General features: G+C 35.7%; 2 protein-coding genes across 6 annotated transcripts; both read left to right on the forward strand.

Annotated features, from left to right (window-relative positions):
- Nucleotides 1-27277, forward strand: LOC122032211 (ATP-dependent Clp protease ATP-binding subunit CLPT2, chloroplastic-like). Of its 5 annotated transcripts, none has more exons than XM_042591474.1 (6): nucleotides 2-260; nucleotides 327-362; nucleotides 458-582; nucleotides 7609-7788; nucleotides 26775-26905; nucleotides 26980-27277. In XM_042591474.1, the coding sequence occupies exons 1-6, from the start codon at nucleotides 70-72 to the stop codon at nucleotides 27007-27009; spliced, it is 693 nt and encodes a 230-aa protein (XP_042447408.1). In that variant the 5' UTR covers nucleotides 2-69; the 3' UTR covers nucleotides 27010-27277. The 5 variants fall into 5 exon arrangements, with proteins under 5 accessions (XP_042447412.1, XP_042447408.1, XP_042447409.1 ...); XM_042591475.1 differs by having other exon boundaries at nucleotides 26778-26905; XM_042591476.1 differs by having other exon boundaries at nucleotides 4-260; nucleotides 473-582.
- On the forward strand, nucleotides 20233-21651 carry LOC122032212. Its single transcript, XM_042591480.1, has 2 exons — nucleotides 20233-20339; nucleotides 20418-21651. The coding sequence occupies exons 1-2, from the start codon at nucleotides 20274-20276 to the stop codon at nucleotides 20805-20807; spliced, it is 456 nt and encodes a 151-aa protein (XP_042447414.1). The 5' UTR covers nucleotides 20233-20273; the 3' UTR covers nucleotides 20808-21651.
- Nucleotides 27278-27986: the final 709 nt, after the last annotated feature.

A 27986-nucleotide genomic window follows, 5' to 3' on the forward strand; every position in this document is an offset into this window, starting at 1 on the left:
CGTGTCAAAATTCCTTGCCCTTTGTGTCAGTAAACCTTTTCTAATTCCGTCTCGTCGACGGCGAACGAAATGGCCGCCGGACTCCTCTCCATTCCCCAAATTCCCATGCCCGCTTCCACGCCGTCCAACCGCCCTACACGGCTCTCCGTCTCCGTTTCCGTCTCCGTCCTCCCCAACGCCTTCTTCATTTCCCCCATGCGGCCGCCTTTTCCGCTGTCGTCCCTCCGTTCCTCCGCCCTTGTCTTTGCTCTACCTACTGCGTAAGCTTACTTCTAGATCCCCAATCCACCTTTTTTTTTTTTGATTCGTTTCCTTTTTTGGTTTAGGAAACCTGAAATGGCTGCTGCCGAGAAAATGCCCAAGTAAGCTATAGAACCCTCCTGCTCTTTCTTCTGTGCTTTCCTTTGGGTGATGAGGGTGGATTTGGTCTTGTTCTGATGAGGGTTAATGGCGGTAGTTGTGAATGGTGCAGATGGTCGCTGAGCGCCATAAAATCATTCGCCTTGGCAGAAGTGGAAGCGAGAAGGCTCAAATACCCTACAGCGGGAACGGAGGCCCTTCTTATGGGTATCTTGGTAGAGGGTCAGTTGGATTTCTTCTACACTGTTTATTATTTTTTATTCACCCAAATTTCTAGTTTAACTATTTTAGTTTCTTTACAATTAAGCTGATTGGACTAATAATTGTAGCACTCTTTCTGTCATTCTTTGATCAATGTTGTTTCCTTCTGGTTGCTTAACTTTAGAAAGCTTTCTATATGTGCCCTTGTTTATGATGGCCACTGCATTCCGTTGTGTTCGGGTGGTCTTGGATTCTAATCCCATGTAACATGTCTTATGTACACAATATTGGCCTTGTACCATAAAAGAAAAGAAAACAATGTTGAGATTAGAATATGGACGAATCTTCTACCATGTGGTGGAAATTTTCCTTTTGGAAGTCATTAGCTATTTCCTCAAGTATTAGTTGGAAATAGGAGATTGTTTACTATCCCAATCTTTGCTTATGTTTTACCATGTGTGAAATAAATCTAATACAACAACAACATGAAACTGGGGTCTTCAACTATTTGACGTAAGATGGATGTAATTATCACCATTGGCTCTATGAAATACTGTGTTTCCCATGTCAAGTGTTTTTGTTATTTGATCTGCCTTACCCCTTTCACCTTTATCAAAATAAAAATCATGAATATAACGTCTAAAAGAAGTTAAACTTCAATATAATAAGTATGCTCATGCATTTCACTGCATAGTTGATCATGCTACTTGATGATATTCTGAACTACATCTGGCCTTTTTATTGCTGTGCTATGGTTTAATTTCTGGTCGAACAAAAAATAGGTTAATATAATATTGTATCTATCTCATTGAATTGCCTTTTCAACCCCTTTTTTAGTTGTGTTATCATGTCTTACATGGCCCTAAGCAATATCTATCAATATGAACCTTTGGCTTCAACCTCCTAATGGAAAGTTCTATATGAGAATGTGGGAAAATATTATATTGTAATGTTTTTTTTTTTTTAAATAAGTCTATTTAGAAAAATCCGTTAGAGTTTTTAAGGATTTTATTAGAAAAATTTATTAGTTTTGACGAATAAGTCATGTTATCAATCTCTAAAAGAGTGGTTAGGATCCCATATATTGAATAAATTTTTGAGTTAATACAATTTTCAATTTCAACATGGTATTAGTGTTATAGTCTCTTACTCTTATTCTTTAATTCACCATTATCTTTAATTTTGCTAATTATAGGCTGTTTTTTTCCTCTTCTATTATAATTTTTTCTTTTTCCTTATGATGCCTTCAATCAAAACCCTAAATACCTTCATAGTTGGATTTCTATCAGTCTTCATTGTGTTTTTTTTCCTATTATCAACCTTCACATCTGGATTCTTTTTACCAACCTTTATAGTAGGATTTTTCCCTTTATTTGACCTTCATTACCTATTTTTTTGTTTTATTAGTCTTCGTAGCTAGATTCCTTTTACCCGCCTTCATAGTTAGATTTTTTTTTGTTACTTCGACCTTTATTGTTGATTTTTCCATGCACATAGTTGGATTTTTTTTACTAGCTTTTATAGCAAGATATTTCTTTGATGCTCAACCTTCATTGCTGACTTTTTTCTATCTCTTAATGCTGACTTTTTTCTATCTCTTATCAATACTTCTGCAAGTTTGACTTATAAAATGAGAGGTTGTAGAAACGATTGCTATAACAAAGTCAAAGAAGGTCATTTTATCTCAACAATCTGGAGAATTACAAATATACTGATCGTAATAATTTATGGTGCACTTATTGTAAGAGGCATGTCGTACTTGTGAGGTGTTGGAAGTTTCATGGAAAACCACTCTGTCAAGAGTGGGGACATAAGGGAGAACAAATAAGGATAAATTGTCATCCTCTATTGGATACAGCTTTTTTCAACTCTTGGATCATGGATTCAAGAGCTACCGATCATATAACCCATTCATCAAGTGTCTTTTCGACGGACTCTCCATGCAATAAGAAAATAGCAATAGCTGATGGCTCTTTTACTACTATAGCAAGTGTAGGAGATGTTAAAATGACCTCATCATTAATCTTAAAAAATATTCTTCATGTCCCTAGATTGTCCACAAACCTTATCTCTATCCAAAAGGTTACTTGAGATTTCTGTTGTGCATGATTTTTCATCATAGTTGTGTATTTCATAACAAGGATTCGGGGAAGATGATTGGACATGCTAAAGAATGGAATGGACTCAACTATTTGAAATGTCCGGATTCAACTATGTTGAAATGTACCATAGACAAATTTCCTTCCATTTTAGTTTCAAAAATTTATTTATCTAATAGATTTGGCTACTTTGACACCTATCTTTTAGAACCATTAATTTTTTTGAGAGTTTCCATTGTGAAATTGCTAAACACAGATGTGTGTCTTTTCTAGTAAGTGATAAAAGAGTTTTTTTCCCTTTTATTTCATGCACAGTAATATTTGGGTTCCTTTTACTACTACTAATGTTTTGGGGCAAAATGGTTTGTGTCATTCATTGATGATTGTACTCATGTTACTTGGATTTTTACTTAAAAATAAATCTTGATGTTAGTAATATCCTCCCTTTTTTCCCATAATTAAAAACCAATTTAGGGTCACTATCAAATGGTTTAGAACATATAATGCTAGGGATTATTTCAATCAAGTCCTAACTTCTTATTTTAAAAAAGAAGGGATAGCACATGAGTCATCTTGTGTCAATACACCACAAAAAATGGAGTCAAAGGAAAAATGGTAATCTCTTATAGTTAAGCTGAGTCCTTTAATTCTAAAATGAAGTGCCTAAATCTTTTTTTGGAGAAATAGTTCTTACAACTGGTTATCTTATAAATCGCTTGTCTTGTAAACTCTTGGGTTTAAGAGTCCAACAAGAATATTTTCAACATTCTATCCAAACATACACACTATAAATAATCTTGGATATTTGGGTGTGTGTTATTTGTTCTTGGGCATAATAACGTAGAGGTAAACTAGACCCAAGTGCATTAAAAAATGTGTATTTGTACATTATCTGAAACTCAAAAAAGCTAGCAGTGTTATCATCATCCATCAAACAAGATTTATGCGTTGGTCAATGTTACTTTAAATGAATAAGCATCTTACTTCACTAGGCATTATCTTCAAGGGGAGAACTCTATACCGAAGGATGAGGACAAGAATTTCTTATTTGATTTGTCATTATTTTAAATGTCAAGTGAGTATCTAAGTTCATACCAAATTTTGTATTTGAATTTATGTCAAATCCTAAATCCGAACCCGGATTAAATGCTATGTCTGAATCTGTGTCAAATCCTATGTCTGAACTTGTGCATGGAAAATCTGAAAATTCCTACTCTATCGTTGAGAATGTGGAACTTGACAAGGTAGGCTCGAGGAATAAGATAGTTGTCCCTGAATTAATGCAAGTTTGAGAATCTAACACCGATTTTCATGAGTTAACAATTTCTTATTCTTCAGTACAAGTTGAAATTGAATTCCATGTAGGTGGCAGGACATAAATCTCCCCATTGCTAGCAGAAAAGGAACTAGAGAGTGCACGAAATGACCTTTATATCTTCTTGCTAATTCCCTATCTTATCAATAGATTTCATCATCATATAAAACCGTTTTGGTTAACATGAACAACATTGTCATTGCTATCGCCTTATCTAAGGCATTATCCAATAAGAAATGAAAACAAGCCATGAATGCAGAAATTAAGGATTGCAGAAGAATAAAATGTGGGAATTGGTTATGTTAATAGAAGGAAAGAAACCTATGGGTGTAAATGAGTCTATATAGTGAAATATAGAGTAGATGGATCAATAGAGAGGTATAAGGCAAGGCTAGTAGCCAAGGGCTATAGAGAACTAGAGGAAGCAATTTATATGGAGGTCTCCAGGATATGGAAATAATTTGGATACTTATATTGTATCAAATTGAAGGAAATTTTATATGAACTTAAGTAATTACCATGAGCATGGATTGCCATATTAGATTTGCAAGAGTTATGATTGCCATAGTAGAGAAAACCAATGAGATCATACATTGTTTATTAAAGACTCTTCTTGAGGGGAGTAAAAGCAAGGTTTAAAATCTCAATCCGTGCTAGGATTTGGGTCCTAAACCAGAACAATACAGTTTCGATATCGTATCATGCCGTGTCGATACGGTTTTGGTATTTTTTTATTTATATATAGTAATTATTAGATAAATATGTTTATTATGTATAATTTAAAAATAAGTTAATATATTGATTTTATATAAGTGCTCCATTATTGAATAACTTAATATTGTTAGAAAAAATAATTAAATATAGTTTTCTTTAAAAAAAATTGATCTATCAATAACTTGAATTAAAATTGATACATCATAATCTGTTACCTTACTAATATTAAAAAGAGTGGCATCAAATGAAAGCATTGATTCTGGTAACATTTTACTTAGGTAAACTCTATAGTTCTCCAATGCCTAAATTAAATAATCATAATTATATAAATTAATACAAAAGTGGGATAAACTTGGTTGTTGTAATACAAAGATGCTATTTTATATATAATAATTATATAAATTAAATATTTATTCATTTAATTAATTATTAATTTAAATAACATATATTTAAAATAGTAAAAAAAATTAGAATATTAATTAAACATTAAAATAGTAAAAAAAATGTAAAATAATAAAAAAATATCATAATATAAATTTGATTTATTTTAAATTTTTTATATTTTTTAAAAATTGTCTAGAATTTTTTTTAAAGTTAAAATTTATTAATTTTTTAAAATTTCAAATATATTTTTTATATTTTATTGAGATAATTTAATTAGGGTTTATGAAAGTCTCTTCAAAATATTACACATAAGTGGGAATTGTTTGAATTATTTAAATCGTAATATTAATTTTGAACAATAAGTTTGGAGATGCCTCCGCGGACGAGGCATCCGGCGACGCTAGAGGCATCTGGCGACGCCTCTGGCAGCACTGGAAGTGTCTGTCGACGCTTCTAGCTCTGCCAGAAGCGTCCCGCGACTAGGTGCCGCCAGAAGTGTTCAACGACACATCCGGACTCACTTGCTGCTCGCGACGTGTTGCGTGACGTGATGATGCGCTCGAAATGGCTGCGCATACAGTGCTGATTTCGCTTCCCCGACAGAACAGTAAAAACCGTCCTTGCCGCTCGGCATGGAATTACATTTCAATCACTGAGTAAAAGTACTCTTAGTGTACGTTGATAATATAATAGTGACAAGAAATGATGATAAGGAAGGATAACTTTTAAGTTAGTGTTTTGGTGAAGGAGTTTAAAATCAAAGCATTAGGAAAATTAAAATACCTTTTTAGGATTGAGGTGACTCATTCTAAGCAAGACATTTTTACCTCCCATTAGAAATACGTTACACATCTTCTTAAAGAAACAAGTAAGACAACATGCAAACCAACAAGTACTCTAATATACCCAAATTTCAGACTTGGAATAACAAATTAAGATGGTGCAGTAGATAAGGGAATATACCAACATCTAGAAGGAAAACTTATTCATGAGTCTCATGCACAACCAGACATGCATACGCAGTCAGTGTGATTAGTTAATTCATGCATAATCCAAAAGAAGCTCATTTGCAAGCAGCTCACTGAGTATTATAATATTTCAAAGGAACATTAAGAAAGAGAATTCTGTTTAAATGGAGGTTTGGTGCTAGAGACATATACATATGTTGATTATCTTAGGTCAGTGGTTGACCTCCTGACAACCATTGAATATTCCACCTTTTCTTAGTGGTAACCTCGTGACATGGAGGAGCAATAGGATGTAGTGGCACGTTATAGTGCAGATGCAGAATTCTGAGCAATGGCTTAAAGTGTGTGAACTACTTTGGTTAAAGATCATCTTAGAAGACTTGAAGATTAAGTGGGATGGTTCAATGGGACTTTATTATGATAGTAAGTATGCAATTAACATAGCCCATAATTTGTGGACAACATGATCGAACAAAGCATTTTGAAATTGATAGACACTTCATTAAGGAGAAACTAGAAAGTGAGTTGTTTTGTACCTCTTACTTATCTACACATGGACATTGCAAATATACTTACTAAAGGTTAACTAGCTCAGTGTTTCAAAGTATTATATTCAAGCTAAGAATGATAAACATCTATCGACCAACTTGAGGGGAGTGTGGTAAAATATATTTTGTTAATATTTTATAAATGTGTCTCAGATAACTCTGTTTAGAAAGTATTAGAAAAGTAGGTAAAAGTTTTTAGGGTTTTTATTAGAAAAGTCTTATTATTTTATGAAAATAAGTGTGACATCAATTTATAAAAAGGGTAAGGATCCCACGTATTGGACAAATATTTGAGTTAATATAATTTTCAATTTCAATAGTGGATAGAAAGCTATGATAATGAGATGGAGAGGTTCAAAATAAAATAGTAAAATGTTCACATTTGCAAATGCTTAGGAATTATGATTGATTCCAAAGATAAAATTTATGGTTCTTATGCCGTTTTTGAATCTCTATGCATGTTTAAGGTAGGCCTCTAGATTCCAAAATTTGGTATTACCTATAAGTAAGCTATCATTAATTCTTTTTACATTATTTTTCCATTTAGGGACTTTTTAGTAAACTTTTTCATAACTAACATTTTCTCACACCAGATTAAAATTCACATTTTATTGCCTTTGCCAATAAAGGGTGTTAAGCATAGTAAATCAGTGCAGGATGTTTCTTACTTTTAGCTTTAGATTGACAAACTGAATCAAAGTATTTCTTGCTATAAAACCTCTTTAAAAGTTGCATTCTTCAGCAAACTTCAGTGTTCTCTGGCATACTCCAGAAGCATTTGTTTATCTTCTAACATAATTTTGACATAACTCCTGCAACAAAATCACCAAGATATTCTATGATCTATAATGACAGAAAAGCTTGCAACTCAAGCTTCGAAAGGCACTTTTGTTCGAATTCTTGGCTTGACTTGCATGAACTGCCTTTGGATTGCATATGAAATTTATTAGCCTATTGCATTTAAAGACATAAGTTAAATCACAGTTATTCACTAAATAATGGCTTTTGGTGTTTGTCAGGAACAAACGATGCATCAAGGTTTTTACATGCAAATGGCATTACTCTTTTTAAAGTGCGAGAGGAAACTGTCAAGCTATTAGGCAAATCAGACCTTTTCTTTGTTAGCCCTGAGGAAATTCCCTTGACTGAATCAGCACAAAGAGCTCTTGATAAGGCCATCGATGAAAAATTGAAATCAGGTTAGTAGGTAACCATGATATTTTGGATGCCTAATTTTTTCTTATGCTCTATATTTTCTTGTGGTAGCTGTGTGAGCTACCTTCTTTTTCTATCTACCTGATCATGACCATAGCTTAAAATCAGAAACTGATTCTTATTTTGTAAGACCTAAATTTAGCTTAACTCAATTCCACAAAACTTAATCATTTGATACCTTATGAAAGCTTGACCATTATCTCTAGAAAGTATGTTTATATTAAAAACTATTTGGATTAGACACTTTTAGATACTTTTCATAGTCCATTTTTTTTTGATAATAGTGTCTTGTGAAATTACTAATGTTTAAATTTTATAATAAATTCATGACGATTGGATCACAAGTACCTTTAATACTTTTGAATTGACTTGGAGACCACTTTAGCACCACTTACTATCATTCACTCTTTTAAACCCAAAACATATAGAACCAAAACCCATTCTTCTAGTCTACAAAACAACCTTCACTATAAGGAGTCATAGTAAATTTCTCATTTACCTTGATTAATTATCAAAACACAATTATAAGAATAATTTAACATGGGTTGACATCAGCATATCTCCATCAACAAAGAACTTCCAAGTCTATATAATATAAATCCAAAAGGAATGAAAACTTGACAAATTGAAGTTCACACTTCATCTTTGAACTTCCTCTCTTAACATCTTTGGAAAAACATCCCATCTAAGCTTTTTCTGAACATTCAAAATCTCTCTCGAGTAAGCAAACCATTTTTATCTATAATACTCTTGGTCCCATACAACCTTTTCTTGCTCCCAAGGCATCTCTTAGGCTCTAGAATGTTCCACTGACAAGAAATTCACAATTCTAGCAGTCACCTTTTGAAACCATGCTAAAAAAAAGGACAACCCGGTGCACGAAACTCCCTCTATGCGGTGTCCTGGGAAAGGATCCATTGTACGCAACCTTACCCTGCTTTTTGCAAGAGGCTGTTTCCATGATTCAAACCCGTGACCTTTTGAAACCATGCTAAAAACAATAAAATAACCTAAAATAGGGTTTATTGGGAATTTAGGCTTATTGGACCAATATTATGCGAAATTCAACAATCTTCACCTCGGTGACATATTGTTTTGCGCATTGACTTGAAACTCCAAAGTGATGTTACAAAGGTGTCTTGTTTCTACTAGCCTTTTGTACATTGCACGTGTCAAAGTCATTTGGTCCATGTACCTAACTCCTTGGTTAAGCCCTTGTGCAGCCGATTTGGCTAGGGTTGTAAATAAATCGAACGTTCGTAAACAAGCTTAGTATTTGACTTGATAAGAGTTTGTTTATGTTTCTTCAATATACACAAGATCAATTAAATAAACAAGTTTGAATAGCTCGTTAAACTAAACGAGCAAGCTTGAACACATATGTGTTCAGTTCGTTAATGTTGGTGAATGATGTTCGTGAATAACATTGGTGAATGATGTTCGTCAACAACGTTGGTGAACGATGTTCACGAACCATGTTCATTAATAAAATTCTTATCAATATACTAAATAAACAAAGAAACTTTTAAAATGAACATACAAGTTTGAATTATCATGTTCAATAATCAATCAAACAAGCAAAAGTTTCAAACAATCAAAGAAGCTTGAATCTGGAACCAAAAGCTCGAGCCAAGCTTGAACCAAGCTCAAGTTCATAAAAAATTAACCAAGCCAAGCTTGAATAATCATTTCAATGACTTAGTTCATTTTAGGCTTGACTTGGCTTGACTCGGTTACCTTATCAAGAAAACTTGAACACCCGAAAGTTTGACTCAGCTAAGCTTGTTTACAACCCTAGATTTGGCCAATGGTGTTACTCGACCACAAAGAAGGATCTCTAAATTCCTTACACTTATATGTCCCTGGGATATCCCTAGATGATATAAACTTTCTATAATTTATTGTCTTAGGAATTATATTACTAACCACACTTAAAACAGCCATTAACTACTCTTTAGTTGTTCCTATTTAAATTCTAAGAGGTTTAGTCAAATCAAATCCTCTTTGTCTTCAAGAGAAAGGTCAACTACTCCAAGATTGATGTGCTCCTCCAAACAAACTGAGTTTGACCATACCAAGCCCTAAATTTCCACGTTGAGCCCTCTTCTAGACTCAGGATCCTAGTCACCACCATATCAAAATATAAAACAACTCACACCTAGAGGAAGTGTTTATTGCATGGACTGAGTCCAAATACCATGCTATAGAAGATGAGTGGTTGTTTTTCCTTTGACAATAAGAGCAACAACATTCTCAACCTTGATTATATACACACTACTTGAGTTTCTGTTTTCTTCTCTGGGTAGTTTCATCTGATGGCTATATGATTTGCATATATAGCTCTAAACATCTCTTGAAGATTTGGATTGTGAATCTAGATTTGCACTATTTGGATCCTCGCCTCACCTCCTAATGCGGGAGAATCTTTTAGCAGTAGGGAACTGGACTTGCCCGTGTCACTGGGCATTCTTGTGTCCCATTTCGGATGTTGGCGAGGGAGTCTCCAGCACGGGACAAGGTCTGCCTGTGTTCACTAGCATGATCGTGGTGGCAGGCGAATGAGTTAGGTTTTGGGGCCCTGTTTTAGGGGCAGAAACGTCGATGAAAAGCCTTTTCAGAGGCTTATATTTTATATTTGGGTTTATTTTGTCTTTTTCTGGTTTAGGTCTTTGAGACTATTTAAATCATTGCTTAGTTGGTTTTAGGTTACTTCTTAATAATAATATTTTCGGATGTGCCATTTCCTTTTCCTTATTCCCTGGTTTTCTAATGAATCAATGGGTTTTAGAAGATTGTTTCTAGTATTCGTGTGCAAATCAACGAAATCCGCTACATCAGTTGGTATCAGAGTGAGGTGATCTTGTGGAATCATGTCGCCAAAAAGACTGCAACACGTCGATTACACTTTTGATCATGATATGGAGCAATAGGTTCGAGAGATTGTCGACGAACAATTAGAATTGTTTGTGGATCAGCTAATAGAGAGGATGACAACGTTGTTGGGAAACCAAAATAAAGGAAATTCGGTCCAATGCAATAACAATCATTAAGCAAAGTCGAATGTGGAGGACGTTTATGAAAAGGACACCGAAGGTAGTGGTGAGGAAGATGATGAATCCAATGATGAAGATCGAGAGGAGCAACAAATTAGGGCTTCTGTAGGGCTCGATCCAACTCTCAATGACGACGTGGAGGAGGATATCAACTTGGTCAGTAAGAATGAACTCAAGTTTTTCGAGACGCTTGTCAAGAACAAGAAGAATGACCTTGAGATCCTCTATAGCAATGCAAAGATCTATTCATTCGACGAGGAGGATGAAGTCCATGATGATGAGAGAGCAAAGCATACTACTGTCAAAAAGGAGAGACCTTTGTACTTGAAGGATGTTAATGCTTGGCACTTGATCGAAGATGGGCCTGAATTTGAGGATGAGCCTTTAAAATACGACTCAAAGGTCTACAATGAAGGTATCAAGGCATTCTTGGAAGCAGAGAAGGCGTCTTTTGCTGCGGTAGACAGGATGATTTCGAGGAGGAAGTTGATTCAACGACGTATGATAAGAAGATGAAAGAAAAGTTTGGAGATGATTATTATAATGCTAAGGATATCAATGATTTGGGACCAGGAAGGAGGAGATCTAGAGAAACCAGATTTCGACAAGGAGGATGAATTGCTTGACCTTCCAAAGGGATGGGATGATGACGCAGCGGGCAGTGGAAAAGAGGGATTCAAGGCACTCAAGATTAGTTGTGATAATTCACTAGTTACTAAAGACTAGATTATGCTAGAACTGTTAAAAGGCAGAAATGGTTGACATCAAAACAACAAACAAGCTTTGTTATCCAAGCAAGAACATGACATTATACATCGTGTTTCTAGTATTGCATATGAGTGGACTTTGAATCCCATTCTTGAGCATGGTGTTGGCAAGTATAACAAGCTTAAGCTTAAAAATCAGAAGATTGGATCTTATGAGATATTGTAGAAGATCAATGATAATGTTTACCGGTTGCGGCTTCCTAGTCACTTGAAGACTTTCAATGTTTTTAATATGAAACATTTGATTCTTTTCTATGATGATTCTTCTGTTGATAATATGACTAGCAATTCGAGGGTGAATTTTCTCGAACCTGGGAAGAATGATGCGGGAGAAACTTTCACGGAACACAGCCTGCCCATGTTACTTGTTGGTGCAATCGTCTCTAGATTTTTGATGGTTTGGTTTGAACAATATGTTTAAGGGAATTTGGTCAAGGGTGATAAAATAACTTGATCATGGTTAATCGAGTGAAGAGACCAAGCAAAGTCAAGGTCGACTAAAGCTTTGAAGTGATTGAGAAGTCCAAGTAGGACCAGATACTTGGCAGGTTGATGGAAGTCCTAGCTGGACTAGGAAGTCCTAGTTGTATAGTGAGTGAAAAAGTCCTATTGAGTGAAGTTAGTGGAAAAGTCCTAGTGAGTGAAGCTAGACAGTAGAGAAGTCTTAGTGAGTGAAGCTAGATAACTGAAGTCCTGATTGCTTGGCAGACAAATCCAAGTGGAGTGAAACTGATTGCTTGGCAAACAAGTCTAAGTAGGTTAGCTAGGAACTGAGCACTTGGCAAAGAGAAACTAGTAGGTTAGGTAAACCAAGTACTAGATTTCTGCTTGTTTTGTTTATTGTTTGCTTGTTTATTTTGCAGGAAATAACAGTTGGACAAAGGCTCGGGCGCCAGTTGGGAACTTGTCTGGGTCACCAGACTCGGGATACAGTCGACCGGAAGGTAATACAGTCAATTAGAAGTCAACCAGAGCCCGAATAAGTCAGGGGGTGATCAGAGGCTGTCTGGTCAATCTGAAGGTCAAAAACTTATCTCGAAGAGGATCAAGTTTGCAGCCACATCGATATAGCTACCCAGTCGACCAGAGGGCCTCCAGTTGATAGGAGAAGTGCTGCTCGAGTTGTATAAAAGGGGAGTCGATGCAGTGTCTTTCAATAACTCTTGCAAATGTCCATTTTCGTGTTAGTGCTCAGAAAGTGATCCAAACTCCACTCGTGTGGTCTGGGAAGTGCTAGGAGTGTTGCGCCACTTAGGGCTTTATATCCGATCCTTCGGGTTTTGTTTTACTCTTTTTGTTATTATATTGCATGTTCTATTATTCATATTTGTGATTGAACTTTACAACTTGTAAGAGGTTTCTCTGCCTCTGGAATAGTCCAAAAAGGAGAAAGACACTAGTGGATGACTGCTTTGTGCATAGCTACTGACCTTGGGGGGTTGCTACTAACCATGGGGGTTGAGAACTTAGTAAAAAAATCTAGTTTCTTTTTCTTATTATTTTTATTGTTATTATTCTGTTGCGTTTCTAACGTCTCTAATAAAAAAGAAAAGAATGATGAAAACGACAATTACACTATTCACTCCCCCCTCTAGCATCGGACAAGGTCCTACATTGCTAGGTATGATCGCGTCCCATTCCGGATGTTGGCGAGGAATTCTTGGAACACGATCTACCTGTGTTCCCTAGCACGATCGTGGTGCCATGCGGACGATATAGGTTTTGGGGCCTTGTTTTAGGGGCAGAAACATCAATAAAAGCCTTTTCGGTTTATAATTGGGCTTAGGTTTTTAAGACTATTTAAATCATTGCTTAATTGGTTTTAGGCTACTTAATCAATAATATTTTTGTGTTGTTTTCTTTTCCTTATTCCTTGATATTCTAACGAATCAACAACAGGTTTTAGAAGATTACTTTCAATATTCGTGCGCGAATCAATAGAATTGATAGCTTCCGCTACATCACCTCATTTTTAATTATTTCTTCCTATTTGTACCGTGAAAAATGTGGATAGAATTGATATTACTTGAAAATTATATTACATTCCGAATGGGAATACCCATTATATACAACATTATAATAGAAGAGAGAATAGGAAACTAATTATTCCGTATATAAAAAATTAATATCTTTCTAACTAAATCATTTGATTTCCTACTTTGTGCTCACATATGTTTTATTTCTGTATTCACAGCTGTGTGAAATTCTGTTCACAGCTTGTCAAATCTCTATAGGCTATGACAGCTGTTTGACACTCCCCCTCAAGCTGAGGAATAAATGTTTTCCATTTCAGTTTGATTATGAGATCGTGAAATCTAGAACTGTTCAGTCCCTTTATTAACACATAAGCCAATGGTAATTCTGACGGAACATATGACATACACACTAATCCTTCTTCTAATTTTTCCTTGATGAAATGTCTATCAATTTCAATATGCTTAGTCCTATCATGTTGAATAAGATTATGAGCAATATTTATAGCTGACTTATTGCTACAATAAAGTTTCATGGGGTATTCCCATTTGATTTTCAAATCATCCAGAATAATTTTCAACCAGAATAGTTCACATAATCTTTGAGGAATGACTCTAAATTCTGATTATGCGGATGATCTTGCCACCACATTTTGCTTCTTACTCCTCCATGTCACTAGATTACCACCAAGGAAAGTATAATATCTTGTAATTGATCTTCTATCTACTAGAGAACCTGTATAGTCTGCATCTGTGTAAGCTTCTAAAGCTAGTGTCTCATTTCTCTTGAACAAACTTCCCTTTCTCGAAGTACCTTTCAAATCTGTAAGTAGCTTGAAAGTGATATTCTCTTGGATCATGCATATATTGGCTAATTACACTCGCAGCATATCCAATGTCTACACGAGTGTGAGCAAGGTATATGAGCCTACCAACCAACCTCTAATACATTATTTTGTCAACGGTTGGTTCTTCCTTAGCTTCTCCTATCTTGTAATTTGGATCCATTGGACTAAAAATCGGCTTATACCCAATCTTCCCTGTTTCAGCTAACAAATCAGTCATGTACTTCCTTTGGTAGAGTATGCTACCTTAATACCAAGGGAGCACTTCAGTTTGCTAAATTCCTTTATTTCAACCTCCTTTATTAGTTGCTGCTTTAGATCATGTTTTTTTCCTTTTCATGATTTCCAGTCACAATGATATCATCTACATAGACTAGGACAGCAGTAATCTTCCTTCTTAACAAAAAGAGTATGATCCTCTTGGTTTTGGTTATACCTAGATTTTTTCATGACTTTTGTAAATCTTCCAAACCATGCCCTATGAGATTATTTTAGACCATAAAGAGCCTTTCTCAGTTTACATACTCGATTACCCGTATCCCCTTTAAATCCTGGTGGGAGGTTCATATAAATTTTTTATCTAAATCTCCATGAAGAAATGCATTCTTCAGTCTTCACATCACACTGTAGGAGTTGCCAGTTGAAGTGTGCAACTCAAGTGATGCATTTGCTTTGTATTTTAATGTGAAAATCCACTTACAATCAACAATGTTCTTCCCCTTTGGCTTCTCAACAACCTCTCATGTCTTATTTTTTTTCTAATGCATCCATTTCCTCCCTTATAGCATCCCTCTATTCCCTTTTTGAAAATGCCTCAGAAACAGTTTTGGGAATAGTCATGGTATTTAGACTCACAATGAATCTTTTGTGGGTTGGTGATAGATGTTTAAGAGAAACATAGTGAGATAGAGGATAGAGAGAGTGTTTGGTGCATTCTCTATAACCTTTTCTAACAGTAATGGGAAAGTTAAGGCTATCTGTTAGGTCAGTGGATAATTCAGTAGATGATTGTAAAGGTGGGTCAGAACTTACCATGATCCCAGCATCAGGGTCGGAGGTTTATGGTTGAGGTTCTTAGACTTGTATCGCTTTTGGAGCGGCTTTTCTCCTTGAATACACTTGAGGGATACTTGAGTATCACTAGGAGGAGACTCACTAGATGGAATAGAAGGTGATTCGATACAAACTTGAGTAAGAGGAAGATCAAGAGCGTTAATGAGTTCAAATGACTCACAACTACTATCTTTTGTCATTGAAATCTCCCCTCGAGGATAGGACTTGGAGAAGAACGGGGCATATTCAAAGAAGGTAACATCAGCCGAGATGTAAAACTTTTGAGATGAAGGGTGGTAACACTTGTACCCTTTTTGAGTGAATGAATATCTAAGGAAGACACATTTTATGGCACGAGGATCTAGTTTACCTCATAGTGGACTGTGGATATGGACAAAAGTAGTGCATCCAAAATCCTAGAAGTCCATTTGTGGTTCGGAAATGAGGATAAAACTCATTGAGGAGTTGCATGAGACTCTTGTTATCTAGGACATGTGAAGAAAGTCTGTTTATCATGTATTTGACATTAAGGATAGCCTCTCCCTAGTAGGATTTAGGGACATTGTTGTGGAAAAGAATAGCACGAGTTGTGTTGAGTAAGTGTCCATTTTTTCTTTCTACTATTCTATTTTGTTGGGGTGTATAAATACAAGACAAATCATGAATAATCTCCTAGGATTGAACATAGGAGGACAAAGTTTGGTTGAAATAATCTCTAGCGTTATCGGTTCTAATGCTTTTGATTTTCACTCCAAATTGATTTTGAATCATTGAGTGAAAATTAGGAAAAATACTATTGACATCATATTTTTGTTTGAGGAGAAACACCCATGTAACCTTAGTGCAATCATCAATTAAGGAGACAAACCATCGAGCCCCAGAAACATTGGGAATATTAGAAGAATCCCATATGTCACTATGAATTAAATGAAAGGGAGTAGAACTTCTTTTATTGCTAATAGGAAAGGGTACACGAGAATGATTTTCCAATTTGCAAACATCGCATTGAAATTCAGAACATCTAATCCTTGAAAAAGATGAGGAAACATGATCTTTAAAACTCTAAAAGAGGGATGACCAAGACATTTGTGATGCAACCAAATATTGTCCTTATTGAAAGAACTGAAAGGACAAAGACAAATTATTCTTCTTAGTGGATTTAAGGTAGTAAAGACCACTATGTTCCTTAGTAAGTCCAGTCCTCCTCCCCGAGTCCTGATCCTAGGAAACACAATAAGAAGGAAAAAAAATGGCATGACAATGAAGTTCAGTAGTTAATTTTTGAACGAAAACAAGGTTGGCAGACAGTTTTGGTCATAGTTGTAAAAAGCGGTCGCTTCACTCGCTTAAGCGCGAGGCGCGGCGAGGCGAAGGCGGCTCGCTTCTGTGAACTCGGAAGCGTAAGCCATCCAAGAAGCGTGCGCTTCGTTGCGCGTCGCGGTGCTTCCCTGCGCGTCACGACGCTTCGCTGCACGTCGTGAAACTTTCTCTACTTTCCTTTTTTTTTTGATATGTTTTGTTTATAAGTTTAAAGCCCTAAACAACCTCATTAATGTTCATCTGCTATTCTGCTTCAAATCGCTGCTGCCTCTTCGTCTTCCTCACGTCGCGATCGTCCCTTCCAGGTAAGCTTCGTCGTCTTTTCCTTGCTTCGTTTCTTCCTGTGAAAATTAAAAGCTTCTTCGGTGAAATCCTGCCGTCGGAAGCTTCTCCGGCGTCCGGCGACGCTTCCGGCGCCATCGGAGGCATCCGGCGAAGCTTCCAGCACCGCGGGACGATTCCAGCGGCACCAGCGGCAGCGACCCGCGATGCCTTTGGCGGCTCTGGACGCCTTCGGCGGCGCCGGAAGCATCGTCGGACTCCTCCGACGGCTCCGGCATCGTCGCCGGACGCCTCCGGCGTCGCCGGCAGCGTCTTGCGACGGTTCCGGTGCCGCGACGGTGTGGCGGTCGGGCGTGAGCCCTGTAGCGCAACGTCGAAATTTTTTTTTTTTTTTGCATTTAATTAAATTAAAGAACTCCTCACTTAAATAGGGTATTTTGAATAGGTTTTATAAAGCCTAATTAAATTATCCTAATAAAATATATAAAATTATATTTAAATTAAAAAAATCTAATAATTTTTATTACTTAATATAAATCAGATTTAAAAATTATTAAAATATATTTAAAATATAAAAAACTAATAAAGTTTATTAATTAATATAAATCAGATTTAAAATTTATAAAAAATATATTTAAAATATAAAAAACTAATTAATTTATATAAATCATATTTAAATATATAAAAAATATATTAAAAAATTTTATTAATTCAAATAAATCAGTAAATTAGTTTTAAAATTTAAATACATAAAATTTTTTTTTAAAATTAAAATATAAAAATCTGATAGATTTTATTAATTAGATTTAAATATATAAAAAATATATTTTAAATATAAAAAATCTAATTAATTTATATAAATCAGATTTAAATATATACAAAATTTATTTAAAATAAAAAAATATTAATTCAAATTTCAAATAAATCAGTAAATCAGAATTAAAATTTAAATACATAAAAAATATATTTAAAATAAACAAATTTGATAAATTGTATTTATTAGATTTAAAATTTTAAATATATAAAAAATAAATTTTAAATTTAAAAAACTACTAAATTTTTTTAATTCATAGAAATCAGATTTGTATTCTATATTCTATAATTAATTTTTTTCCTGTTTTTTATTTTATTTATTGATTGATCATTATTATTGATTTCATTTTCAGCAGTATTGATTCTTAACCATGTCAAATACAACTACTCCATCAACTCGAAAGGATATTGCTTGGAATTATGCAACATGTTCGGATCCTAAAAATCCAAATGTTGTTGGTTGTATTTTCTGTGGTAAAATAACAAATGATGGAATTTATCGACACAAGCTACATTTAGTTGGGGGCAATAGAAATGTAAAAGCTTGTCCGAAATGTCCCGAGCATGTTAAAGAAGAAATTAAAGAGTTCATGCAAAAAAAGACTAATTTGAAGAATCAAATGGATGAAATTCCTCATTCTGATGATGTTGATAATTTGGAAGATTTGGAAGAACATGAAGAAGATGATCATCAAACTAAAGTGAAAGGGAAACGACCAATATCTTATTCAAGCAACCATCCTACGGTCCAAGGTAAAAAGTGTAAACAAACTGGACCTATTAACCTTTATTTTATGAAAGATGTCGATGAAATTGTCAAGCAAAGACGTGCAAAAAATAAAGGACAATTTGATGAAAATAAAAAGAAGTTAAGAGATATTGCAGTTGAGAAATTTGCAAGATGGATGTATGATGCTGGAATTCCATTTAATGCTGTAAAATATGATTCTTTTGAGCCTTGTATTGAAGCTATTGGACAATTTGGATCGGGGATGAAACCTCCATCATATCATGAAGTGAGGGTTAAGTATTTGAAGGAGTTGGCAAATACGAAATCGCTTCTCAAATCCCATGAAGAAGATCATGCTAAGTTTGGGTGCACAATCATGGCAGATGGATGGACCGATAAAAAGGGTAGGACTCTTATAAATTTTTTGGTGAATGGTCCCAAAGGAAGTGTATTTGTCGAATTAGTTGATGCTTCAGGCTATTCTCACACAGCGGACAAGATGTTTGAGTTACTCTCTAAATTTGTGTATCACATTGGAGAAAAAAATGTGGTTCAAATTGTAACAGATAATACAAGCTACAATGTCAGTGTAGGTAATATTTTAATTTTTTGTTACTTTCAAGTTTCAATTATAATTGAATTATATTTTTATTATTTTTTTATTAAATTTATTTGTTTTTCAGGTCGTCTTTTGGAAAACCGATTTTCACACTTGTACTGGACACCCTGTGCAGCTCATTGTTTAGATTTGTTGCTCGAGGATATATTCAAAATTCCTCATTTCAGAAAATTGCATGAACGAGCGTTGATGGTTAATGGTTATATTTACAACAGACCACAAGTATTGAGCATGATGAGAGAGTTTACTAGATAGAGAGACATGGTAAGAACCGCAAAGACACGTTTCGCAACCGCTTTTTTAACTTTAAAGCGATTTCATGTACAACAAGCAAATCTGAGAAAGATGTTTACATCTGAAAAGTGGGCAAATAGTCGATTTTCTAAGGAGGTTGCAGGAAAACGTGTAGCAGAAGTGATATTGATGCCTTCTTTTTGGAAAAATATGGTTTTTGCATTAAAGGTTGGTGGCCCATTGGTGAAAGTATTACGGCTGGTAGATGGTGAAAAAAGGTCTCCTATGGGTTATATCTATGAGTCAATGGACAGGGCCAAAGAAGCTATCGCTGCGTCATTTAACAATAATGAAGAGAAATATCGTTGCATTTTTGAACTCATTGACAAAAGATGGAACATTCAACTCCATCGACCTTTGCACGCAGCTGGATATTTCTTGAATCCAGAGTGTTTTTACTCAAACTCTGATATAGAAAATGATACAGAAGTGATGGAGGGTTTGTATAAGTGCATATCCAGATTAGTGAGAGGTGAGGATTTACAAGATAAGATCACGAATCAATTGGAAAAATACAAGAAAGCAGAAGGATTTTTTGGTTTGCCAATGGCTATCCGACAAAGAACTTTAAAATCACCAGGTAAATTTATAAATAATAGATTATGCAATATTAATATTGGATGGTAATAAAGTTAATCTTATAATTTATATGTTTTTGTATTTTAAGCTGATTGGTGATCTTCTTATGGTGCATCAACTCCTGAATTAAAAACATTTGCAATGAAGATTTTAAACCTCACATGCTCTTCTTCAGGCTGTGAACGTAATTGGAGTGTTTTTGAACATGTAAGTTGGAATTTTTTTTATACATATTAAAATTTATATTATGAACTTAACCTTTTACTTTTTAATTTTGTTTTGTAGATACATTCTAAGAAAAGAAATAGGTTGTCTCAACAACGATTGAATGATTTGGTATATATCAAGTACAATAGAGCTTTGAGGAGAAGATATGACATACGAGACAAAATTGATCCTATTACTTTGTCAGAGATAGATGATAGTAATGAATGGTTGTTGGGTAAATTGGATGACAGTGATAAAGACAATGATAATGATTTTGTCTACGAAGGTGAAGATTTGCGTTGGAGTGATGTAGCACGAGCATCTGGGGTTGGTGAAAGTGCATATGGCTTTCGATCTCGAAATGCATCTTCTTCAAAAGGGGCATCATTATCTGCATCAGCAAAAAGGAAACTATCTTCAGCTCAAACTAGTCTTGTTAATGAAGAAGAAATTAATCTTGATGATTAAACTGAAGAAGAGAATACTGATGGATACAAATCAAGCGATGGAACTGATGACGTAGATTTGGACAATGAAGATGAAGAAGATGATTATTTTGATATTTGATATTTCCTCTATTATATTTTCAAAGACTTGTGATTTTCAATAATCTACAACTTCATCAAAGAATATTTGTTTATGGTTATTTGGATTTTCAAAGACATTTTGAAAGATTTTTAATAAATATAAGAGTCCTATTGTTTATTACGCTTTTTTCCGTAAAGCCCGCGCTTCACCTTGCGCTTTGCGCTTTAAGCCCCAAGACCCTTGAGCACTTTTTTGCACCTCGCGCTTTTGATAACTATGGTTTTGGTACATGGAGGGCGTTTTTGAGGATAAGGTTAGGAGTAAGATGAACATTTTCAAAACTAGCAACAGTGACTAAAGATCCATTGGCTACTATAATTTTTCTATTACTTGGGCTGGGGTTATTAGTGTGAAAATTTTGAGAATTGGGGATCATGTAGTCTATAGCACCGGAGTCTATTATCCATGAGTTATTAAACAAATTGTTTGAGGTATTCATATAAGAAGAGTGAGGGGGTACCTGAGAGTGTCAAAGAGCATGCGCCAGATAGTTTATCGAGAGAACCCAACAATCCTCGAAGTTTCTCAATTTCTACACTGTTGAATCTGCCAAGGATTGAGTTGTCTTCAATATGGGATTGCACGATCAGGTGTGCTTGAGATTTGTGTTGCCCCCCACGACTTCCCCATTCTCGATTTGGTGGTTTACCATGTAGTTTCCAACATGTCTCTTTGATGTGGCGAGGTTTCTTATAGTAGTTGCACCAAAGATGGACTTTATTGTCTTTAATCAGAGGCACACCATACTTATCTTTCTCCTATGAGTCAGAACTGATCCAGCCATGGGTTGGGGCTCAAGCATCACACTTCGTCGATTTTCCTCAGCCCGGAGTAGAGAGATCACCTCTGCTTGGGATGGCATGTAGTCTTTGCCAATGATTTGGATCCAGACCTGATCAAATTCAGGATTTAAGCTGGCCAAAAAATCATATACACGCTCCTTTTCAATATAATTCTTTAAAACAGCAACATTTGAAGCACATTGCATTTCAATTACTTAGTAGTAATCGAGTTCTTGCCATAAATTTTGCAAAACCATGGAATATTCAGTGACCGATTTATCTCTCTGCTTAGTAGCACATGCTTTGACTTTGAGTTCATAAACTTGGGCAGTGTTACGGGCTTTTGAGTAAGTGCGGGTAATGCAGTCCTAAATTTCATGAGCAGTAGAGAGAAACATGCATGTATCACTGATGGATGGTTCCATAACTAAGACATAATCATAGAGTCTTCTTCATCGCATGCCTCAAAAACTGGATCAGTCGTGGTAGGTCCTGTCCCAAGGATATGGCTAAGTTTCCCTTTGCCTTTGAGGTACATACGAACAACCTGAGACCATTTCAAGTAGTTCTTCCCGTTGAGTTGATTGGAACCCCGAATTTTCTGGGCTAAACTACCGTCATCAAACACAATAGATTGACTAGGGTTGTTTGAAATGGTTGTTTGAGAATCGGCCATGATGAATAAATGTGGAAAAGAGAATTAGCAATGAATGCTAAAGCTCTGATACCATATGAACAATATGGATAAAATTGATATTACTTGAAAATTATATTACATTCATAATAGGAATACCCATTGTATACAATATTACAATAGAAGAGAGAATAGAAAACTAATTATTCTGTATATATGAAATTAATATTTTTCCAGCTAAATCCTTTGATTTTTTACTTTATGCTCACAGCTGTTTTATTTCTGTACAAGCTGTGAAATCTATTCACAGCTGTTTGACATAACTATACAAGCTGTAAAATCTGTTCACAGCTTGACAAATCTGTACAGGTTATGACAACGGTTTGACACTTACTCTAACTAGTGTAGTAACTTTGATATGAAATGATAATTTTTTTTTCTTCTAGCTATATGTCTCTTAATGAAATTGTATTGTATTTTTCACAAATTTACAATAAGTTTATGCTTTATGATATTGGAATCATAATGCATGAAACATTATTTTAATATTATATATTTAAAACTAATAGTTTTAATAAATTATATCAAATATATTTCTAAATTATTCTTACTAAATTGGAGGATCTTACAATCCTATGCCTTGGCCATACAATCCGAACCTATGGATCTCTTCCTGTTCCTTAATAAGATCTTGATCTTCCCGTTCCTTAGTAAGATCTTGATTAGTCTGTTATATTCTAAAATGGATATAGGTTGTGACATTGGTTTTCATATAACATGTCTTCAATCTTCACATAACACCTTGTTGTCATATTGGCCACAGTAGCAATTGTCCTACTTGTAAGGCATAATCTGATGGGATTAACTACTCTTGCTTCTATCATATCTTAGTCGCTCTTTTTAATATCTAATGATTTGCGCTTCTCTCTACTGGGTAGAGTATCTCATGACCTTGCTGCATCAAAGATTTTGTTATCCTCAATTGTTACAAAGTGGAAGTGGACCTGCTATTGAGCTTTTGAATAGAGAAAATCGTAATGCTCTCCAACAGCCCCACCCATTACCAATCCCTAAATTCTCTACTCCAATATTGACAATTTTGACTCATTTACCATTTGTTACTATCACATATGACTTTGACGACCACTCTACTCCACTTGCTAGAATTCATTGACTAAAATCATGCACTTGTAGATATGAAATTAGTGTCTCTAGAATGTGGAATAATTTCCATCAATATCAAGGTAGAAGTTTTGTTTACCTATGTGCATTAACACAAATCATTTTTTTTTGTTAATCTAGGTATCTAGGCCTTGGGTCTGACTAATTTTGGAGGTGGACAACCTTCCTCCTGTTCACCCATTGGGTAAATCCGGAAGCGTGAGCGGTTCCTGATGTGGTGGCCAGCATCATCAGTAGTTCTCACACTGCGGACATATGATATGCCCTGGGAGAGAATTGAACCCTCGTTGCATGGGTTAACCACCGTGCCTCTTATCGTTGTGCTGTGTCTGCAAGTGCACAATTGTCGTCAAGTAATAAAAATATCGATCCCACAGAGACGGTTGACTAAGCACTAGTTGATTTTACATTGTGAATTATCTAGACAATCGTACAATGGATTCTTTCTCGGGACCCGTATGGCGGGAGCTTTATGCATTGGATTGTCTTTTTTTTAATTATCTAGACAATCGAAAGGTGGTTCACGAATGCTTGAGAGAGATTGAGAGAAGAGAGAGAAAGGAAAAAGAGAGTAGAGAGAGGGAGCGTAAATGAGTGAAGATGAGGTTGGATTTGAGGGTGAGAGATGCTAGGAGTTCGGTTTCATGCTAATGTCCCTATGCATTCATCTCCTTACCTTCATGCCTACACTCTTGTAGGGTTTCTAACTAACTCGGCACATCCTAGCATGCCTTCCCTCATGCCTTGACTACTGCATTAATGGCTAGTAGCTACCCGTGATTTACCTCCTCCGTGTTGGTTTAGGGATGAGTTGGCGGGGGCATCGCCTTTTGCCGCATTGTAGGGTTTCTAACTAAAGTCCAACACAACCCCGCGAAGATTGCATCGGAGAGTTTACCCAAGTTCTAACGCTATTAAGTAAAGAAGTAACTCTAGAAGACCGGTTAAAGGCCCCAGTAATACAATTCTATTTACTTCCCAATGGTAGATTAATATAACTAAGTAGAAGAGGTAACCTAAAAAGTCCGGTTAAAGGGCTATCCTCTGTCAAAGGCCCCCAGCTATACAAATTTAGATTAGACAAGGCACTTCCTAATATTAATTTGGGAGAAATCCTCTAAATTCTAATTAGCTTTCTTTGTAGGGAATTGCCCTCTGTTTCAAGGACGATACCCTAGAAAGTAAGGGATACTCTTTGTCATAGGGTTCTCGGTTAAACAAACCAAAGTATCCCTTCTACACGGTGACTAAATTCTACATTTAAATGTATTGATTTCACACAGATTTCGTTAAACACATACAAGACATAGCATATAAGAACAAGTCCATAAAACATATCATTGCACAAAAAAATGTCTAAATACATAGTTCATACGTCAACAACGCATTACAATTACTTCATACATCCTAGATATGGAGATCTACTCCATTGCGTAGGAAATACAATCAAGAGACAACAAATTAAGCATTCTACAATCCAAAACACGAGATAGAGAAGAGAGGAATGCTTATCTATGCATCACCGGTCTTCTTGGGTGGTATCTTAGCTCCGGAGGTGGACAAATCGTCAAAATCAGTTGGAGATGGAGGCTTGGGAACCCTAGATTAGAACATAAGATGAGTCAAAAAGGGAGGGAGGGGGGTAAGCCCCTTTTATAGGCGGGGGCACAACCCCTGTCGAATCACGACCGTGCCCCTGGGCATGGCCAGGGCGTGTGTTGCCCTTGGATGGGGAGGCACGGTCATGCCTCAAGGCATGACCCCGGTCTGGTTCTTCTCTAGATCTTTGGCATGGCCTGGCCCTAGTTGAGCTCTAGAAGGGGGGCACAATCGTGTGGTTTCACACGACCACCTCCTAGACAGTTGTTGGTGGAGGCATGACCTGTTCCTGGTTCTTCTCTGGAGAGGAGGCACGATTGTGTGTGCTAGTGTAGTCTGCTCCTGGGAAGACACACGACCGTGCTTCATGACCCTGGTGAAAGACATGACTATGTCTCATGGCCTTGTTAAAAGACATGGCCATGTCTCATGTTCCTGGTGAAATAGACATGCCCTGGTAAAAGACATGGTCGTGTCTCATGGCCTGTGAAGTAGACATGACCCTAGCCTGACCCTGCCTCATGGCTTTGGGGAGTAGACATGACCCTATCCTAACCCTGCCTCATGGCCTGGGAAGTAGACATGACCCTGGCTTGACTCGGCCTCATAGCCCTGGGAAGTAGACATGACCCTGGCGTTATGGGAAGTAGACGTGAACCTGACATTACCTTGCCTCATGACCCTGGGAAGTATACATGACCATGCTTTGCTGAATTCTATTCCAAACTTGCTCCATGCTCCATCTTTGCTTCGAAATGAATGCGCCCGGTCAATGAAAATAAGGAAAGATCAGATCTTCGAACAAATAGAATGGAAGTATGACATAATAATGAAAGAAGGTGCAATCAAAATATATTATATTCATGAAATACAAGTGAATATGCATCAAATATCTAAAAACATATATAACCTACGCACATCACGGTTACAATGAATTCAAAATTCCACTCCTACAAGAGATTTCTCCATCCTTCTTAAGTCTTATAATTCCAAGTGTATATAATATGAGAATAAAAGTACATCAATGTCAACACCTTGTACGAGATACTTCAATCCTTCTTCGACTAATGTCTCAACCTGTAAAGAATCGAAGTCTAATAAAGAGCAAAAGTGCAATGAAAACTGAATAAATTGAGGTTGCACCTATATAATTTAAATCTATATAATACAAAAATAATGAAAAACTAGATAAATCGTTGTTCACAGCTTGGACAAAAAGACCTTTCAATCCTGCTTTTATCTAACATTGAGGAGAAAAGTGTAAAATCTCACCTTTATCACTCTTTCTACACCAAAAAAAAGCTTTGCTCAAGAAAAGAAGCCTGTTCTCTACAAGTTCATTAGTCTCCAATGGTCTTGGCATTCTCCTTGATGCATCTTATCGGCCCTAGAACGTTCCACTTGTGAGAAATTTCTTTCTTTAGTCATCATCATGTGAAACCACATTGGAATTATCATTAAAAAAACTTCAAAATTAGAATTTATTGGACACTTGGATTATAGCCTTATTTATCAGGTGCAATATGTTGCTGCCCAACAATTACGAATTGTGGGTTTCAAATTGTTAATATTTTTCTCTTTTAAAAGTTTGTTTGCCACTAATTTTAAGTCTCATCAGCCTTGGTTGATTGGTTTTTGTTGTGTTGGTAGTAGGTGAGGAAGGAGAGACAACCACGATCCATATGCTTCTTGGTATTTGGTCTGAGAAAGAAGAACCGGGTTATAAGATTTTGGCCTCTCTAGGCTTTAACGATCATAAGGCTAGTGAGCTGGCTAAGGTGGTAAGTGTTTCTAGCCTTTCCTTGACGGAAACGTACTTGTCAATTTGATCTTAACAAGACTTCGTTCACTTCAGGACAATAGTGGCTCTGTTACAAAGACGTGAGCAGATGGATGTCATGGAATTTTTCAGAACTAGCCAAGTTCTTTGCCATATATGATAATATGGCCTTTTAGCAACATACTGTCAGCTCATAGACTTACAAGTTCTGTATCTTCACTTATCTCAGTGTTGTTGTAATTGATAACTCTCTAGTGACCCATTCCAAGTTCTTCATTCATAGACTTTATTTGAATTGTGTAGTAAAGTTATTCAAAATATCATCCAAGTATACATTTCTTCGCATGTTAAATTTATCAGTAGATTTTTAATATAGTTCCTACAACATCATCAGATTATATATAAAAGAGCATCCTCCCTCATTCACCATAAACATAGCCTTGTAGCAACCTACATTCATAGTTCACGGACTTCAATTTCAGTATCTTCAAGTGCAACTCTTGTGATCCAATAGCATGTGCGGGTAAGGGAAACTTTATTTGAAGTGGGTTGTGAAGTTATTCAAATACATCTGAGTATGCATTTCTTGGCAAGTTAATGACTTTAATTGAATTTATAATAATTATATGTGCACACTTAAAAATTCATAATCGTGTTTTTTTTTCTTCCCTTTATTCCATGATAATATTATATTGATTTTCATGGCTAACCGTAGGTACTCTATTATTTAATTGAGTTTTGGAATTCATCTTAGCATTATTAGGTGACGTTTGATTTAGAACATTGAGAATGAGGGAATGAATTCATTCCCAAATCTTATGTTTGGTTGATGGAAATGAACCCCAAAAACTTGGGTATGGAGTTTGATGGAAATGAACTCCACCCCCTCCCTTGGATTTTGATGGAATGAGAATAAAAATTAAGTTTTAGACGAAAATATCCTTAATATACTTGTTCAATTTTTCTTTCATTTCACTCTTTCTCCTTATTTTCTCTCATCATACTTTCTCTCTCCTCATTCTATCATCACATTTTCTCTCTCAACATACTTTCTCTCTCCTCATTCTCTCTCATCACACATT

Source organism: Zingiber officinale, chromosome 11A, assembly GCF_018446385.1.
Source record: "Zingiber officinale cultivar Zhangliang chromosome 11A, Zo_v1.1, whole genome shotgun sequence".
Taxonomy (NCBI): Eukaryota; Viridiplantae; Streptophyta; class Magnoliopsida; order Zingiberales; family Zingiberaceae; genus Zingiber; species Zingiber officinale.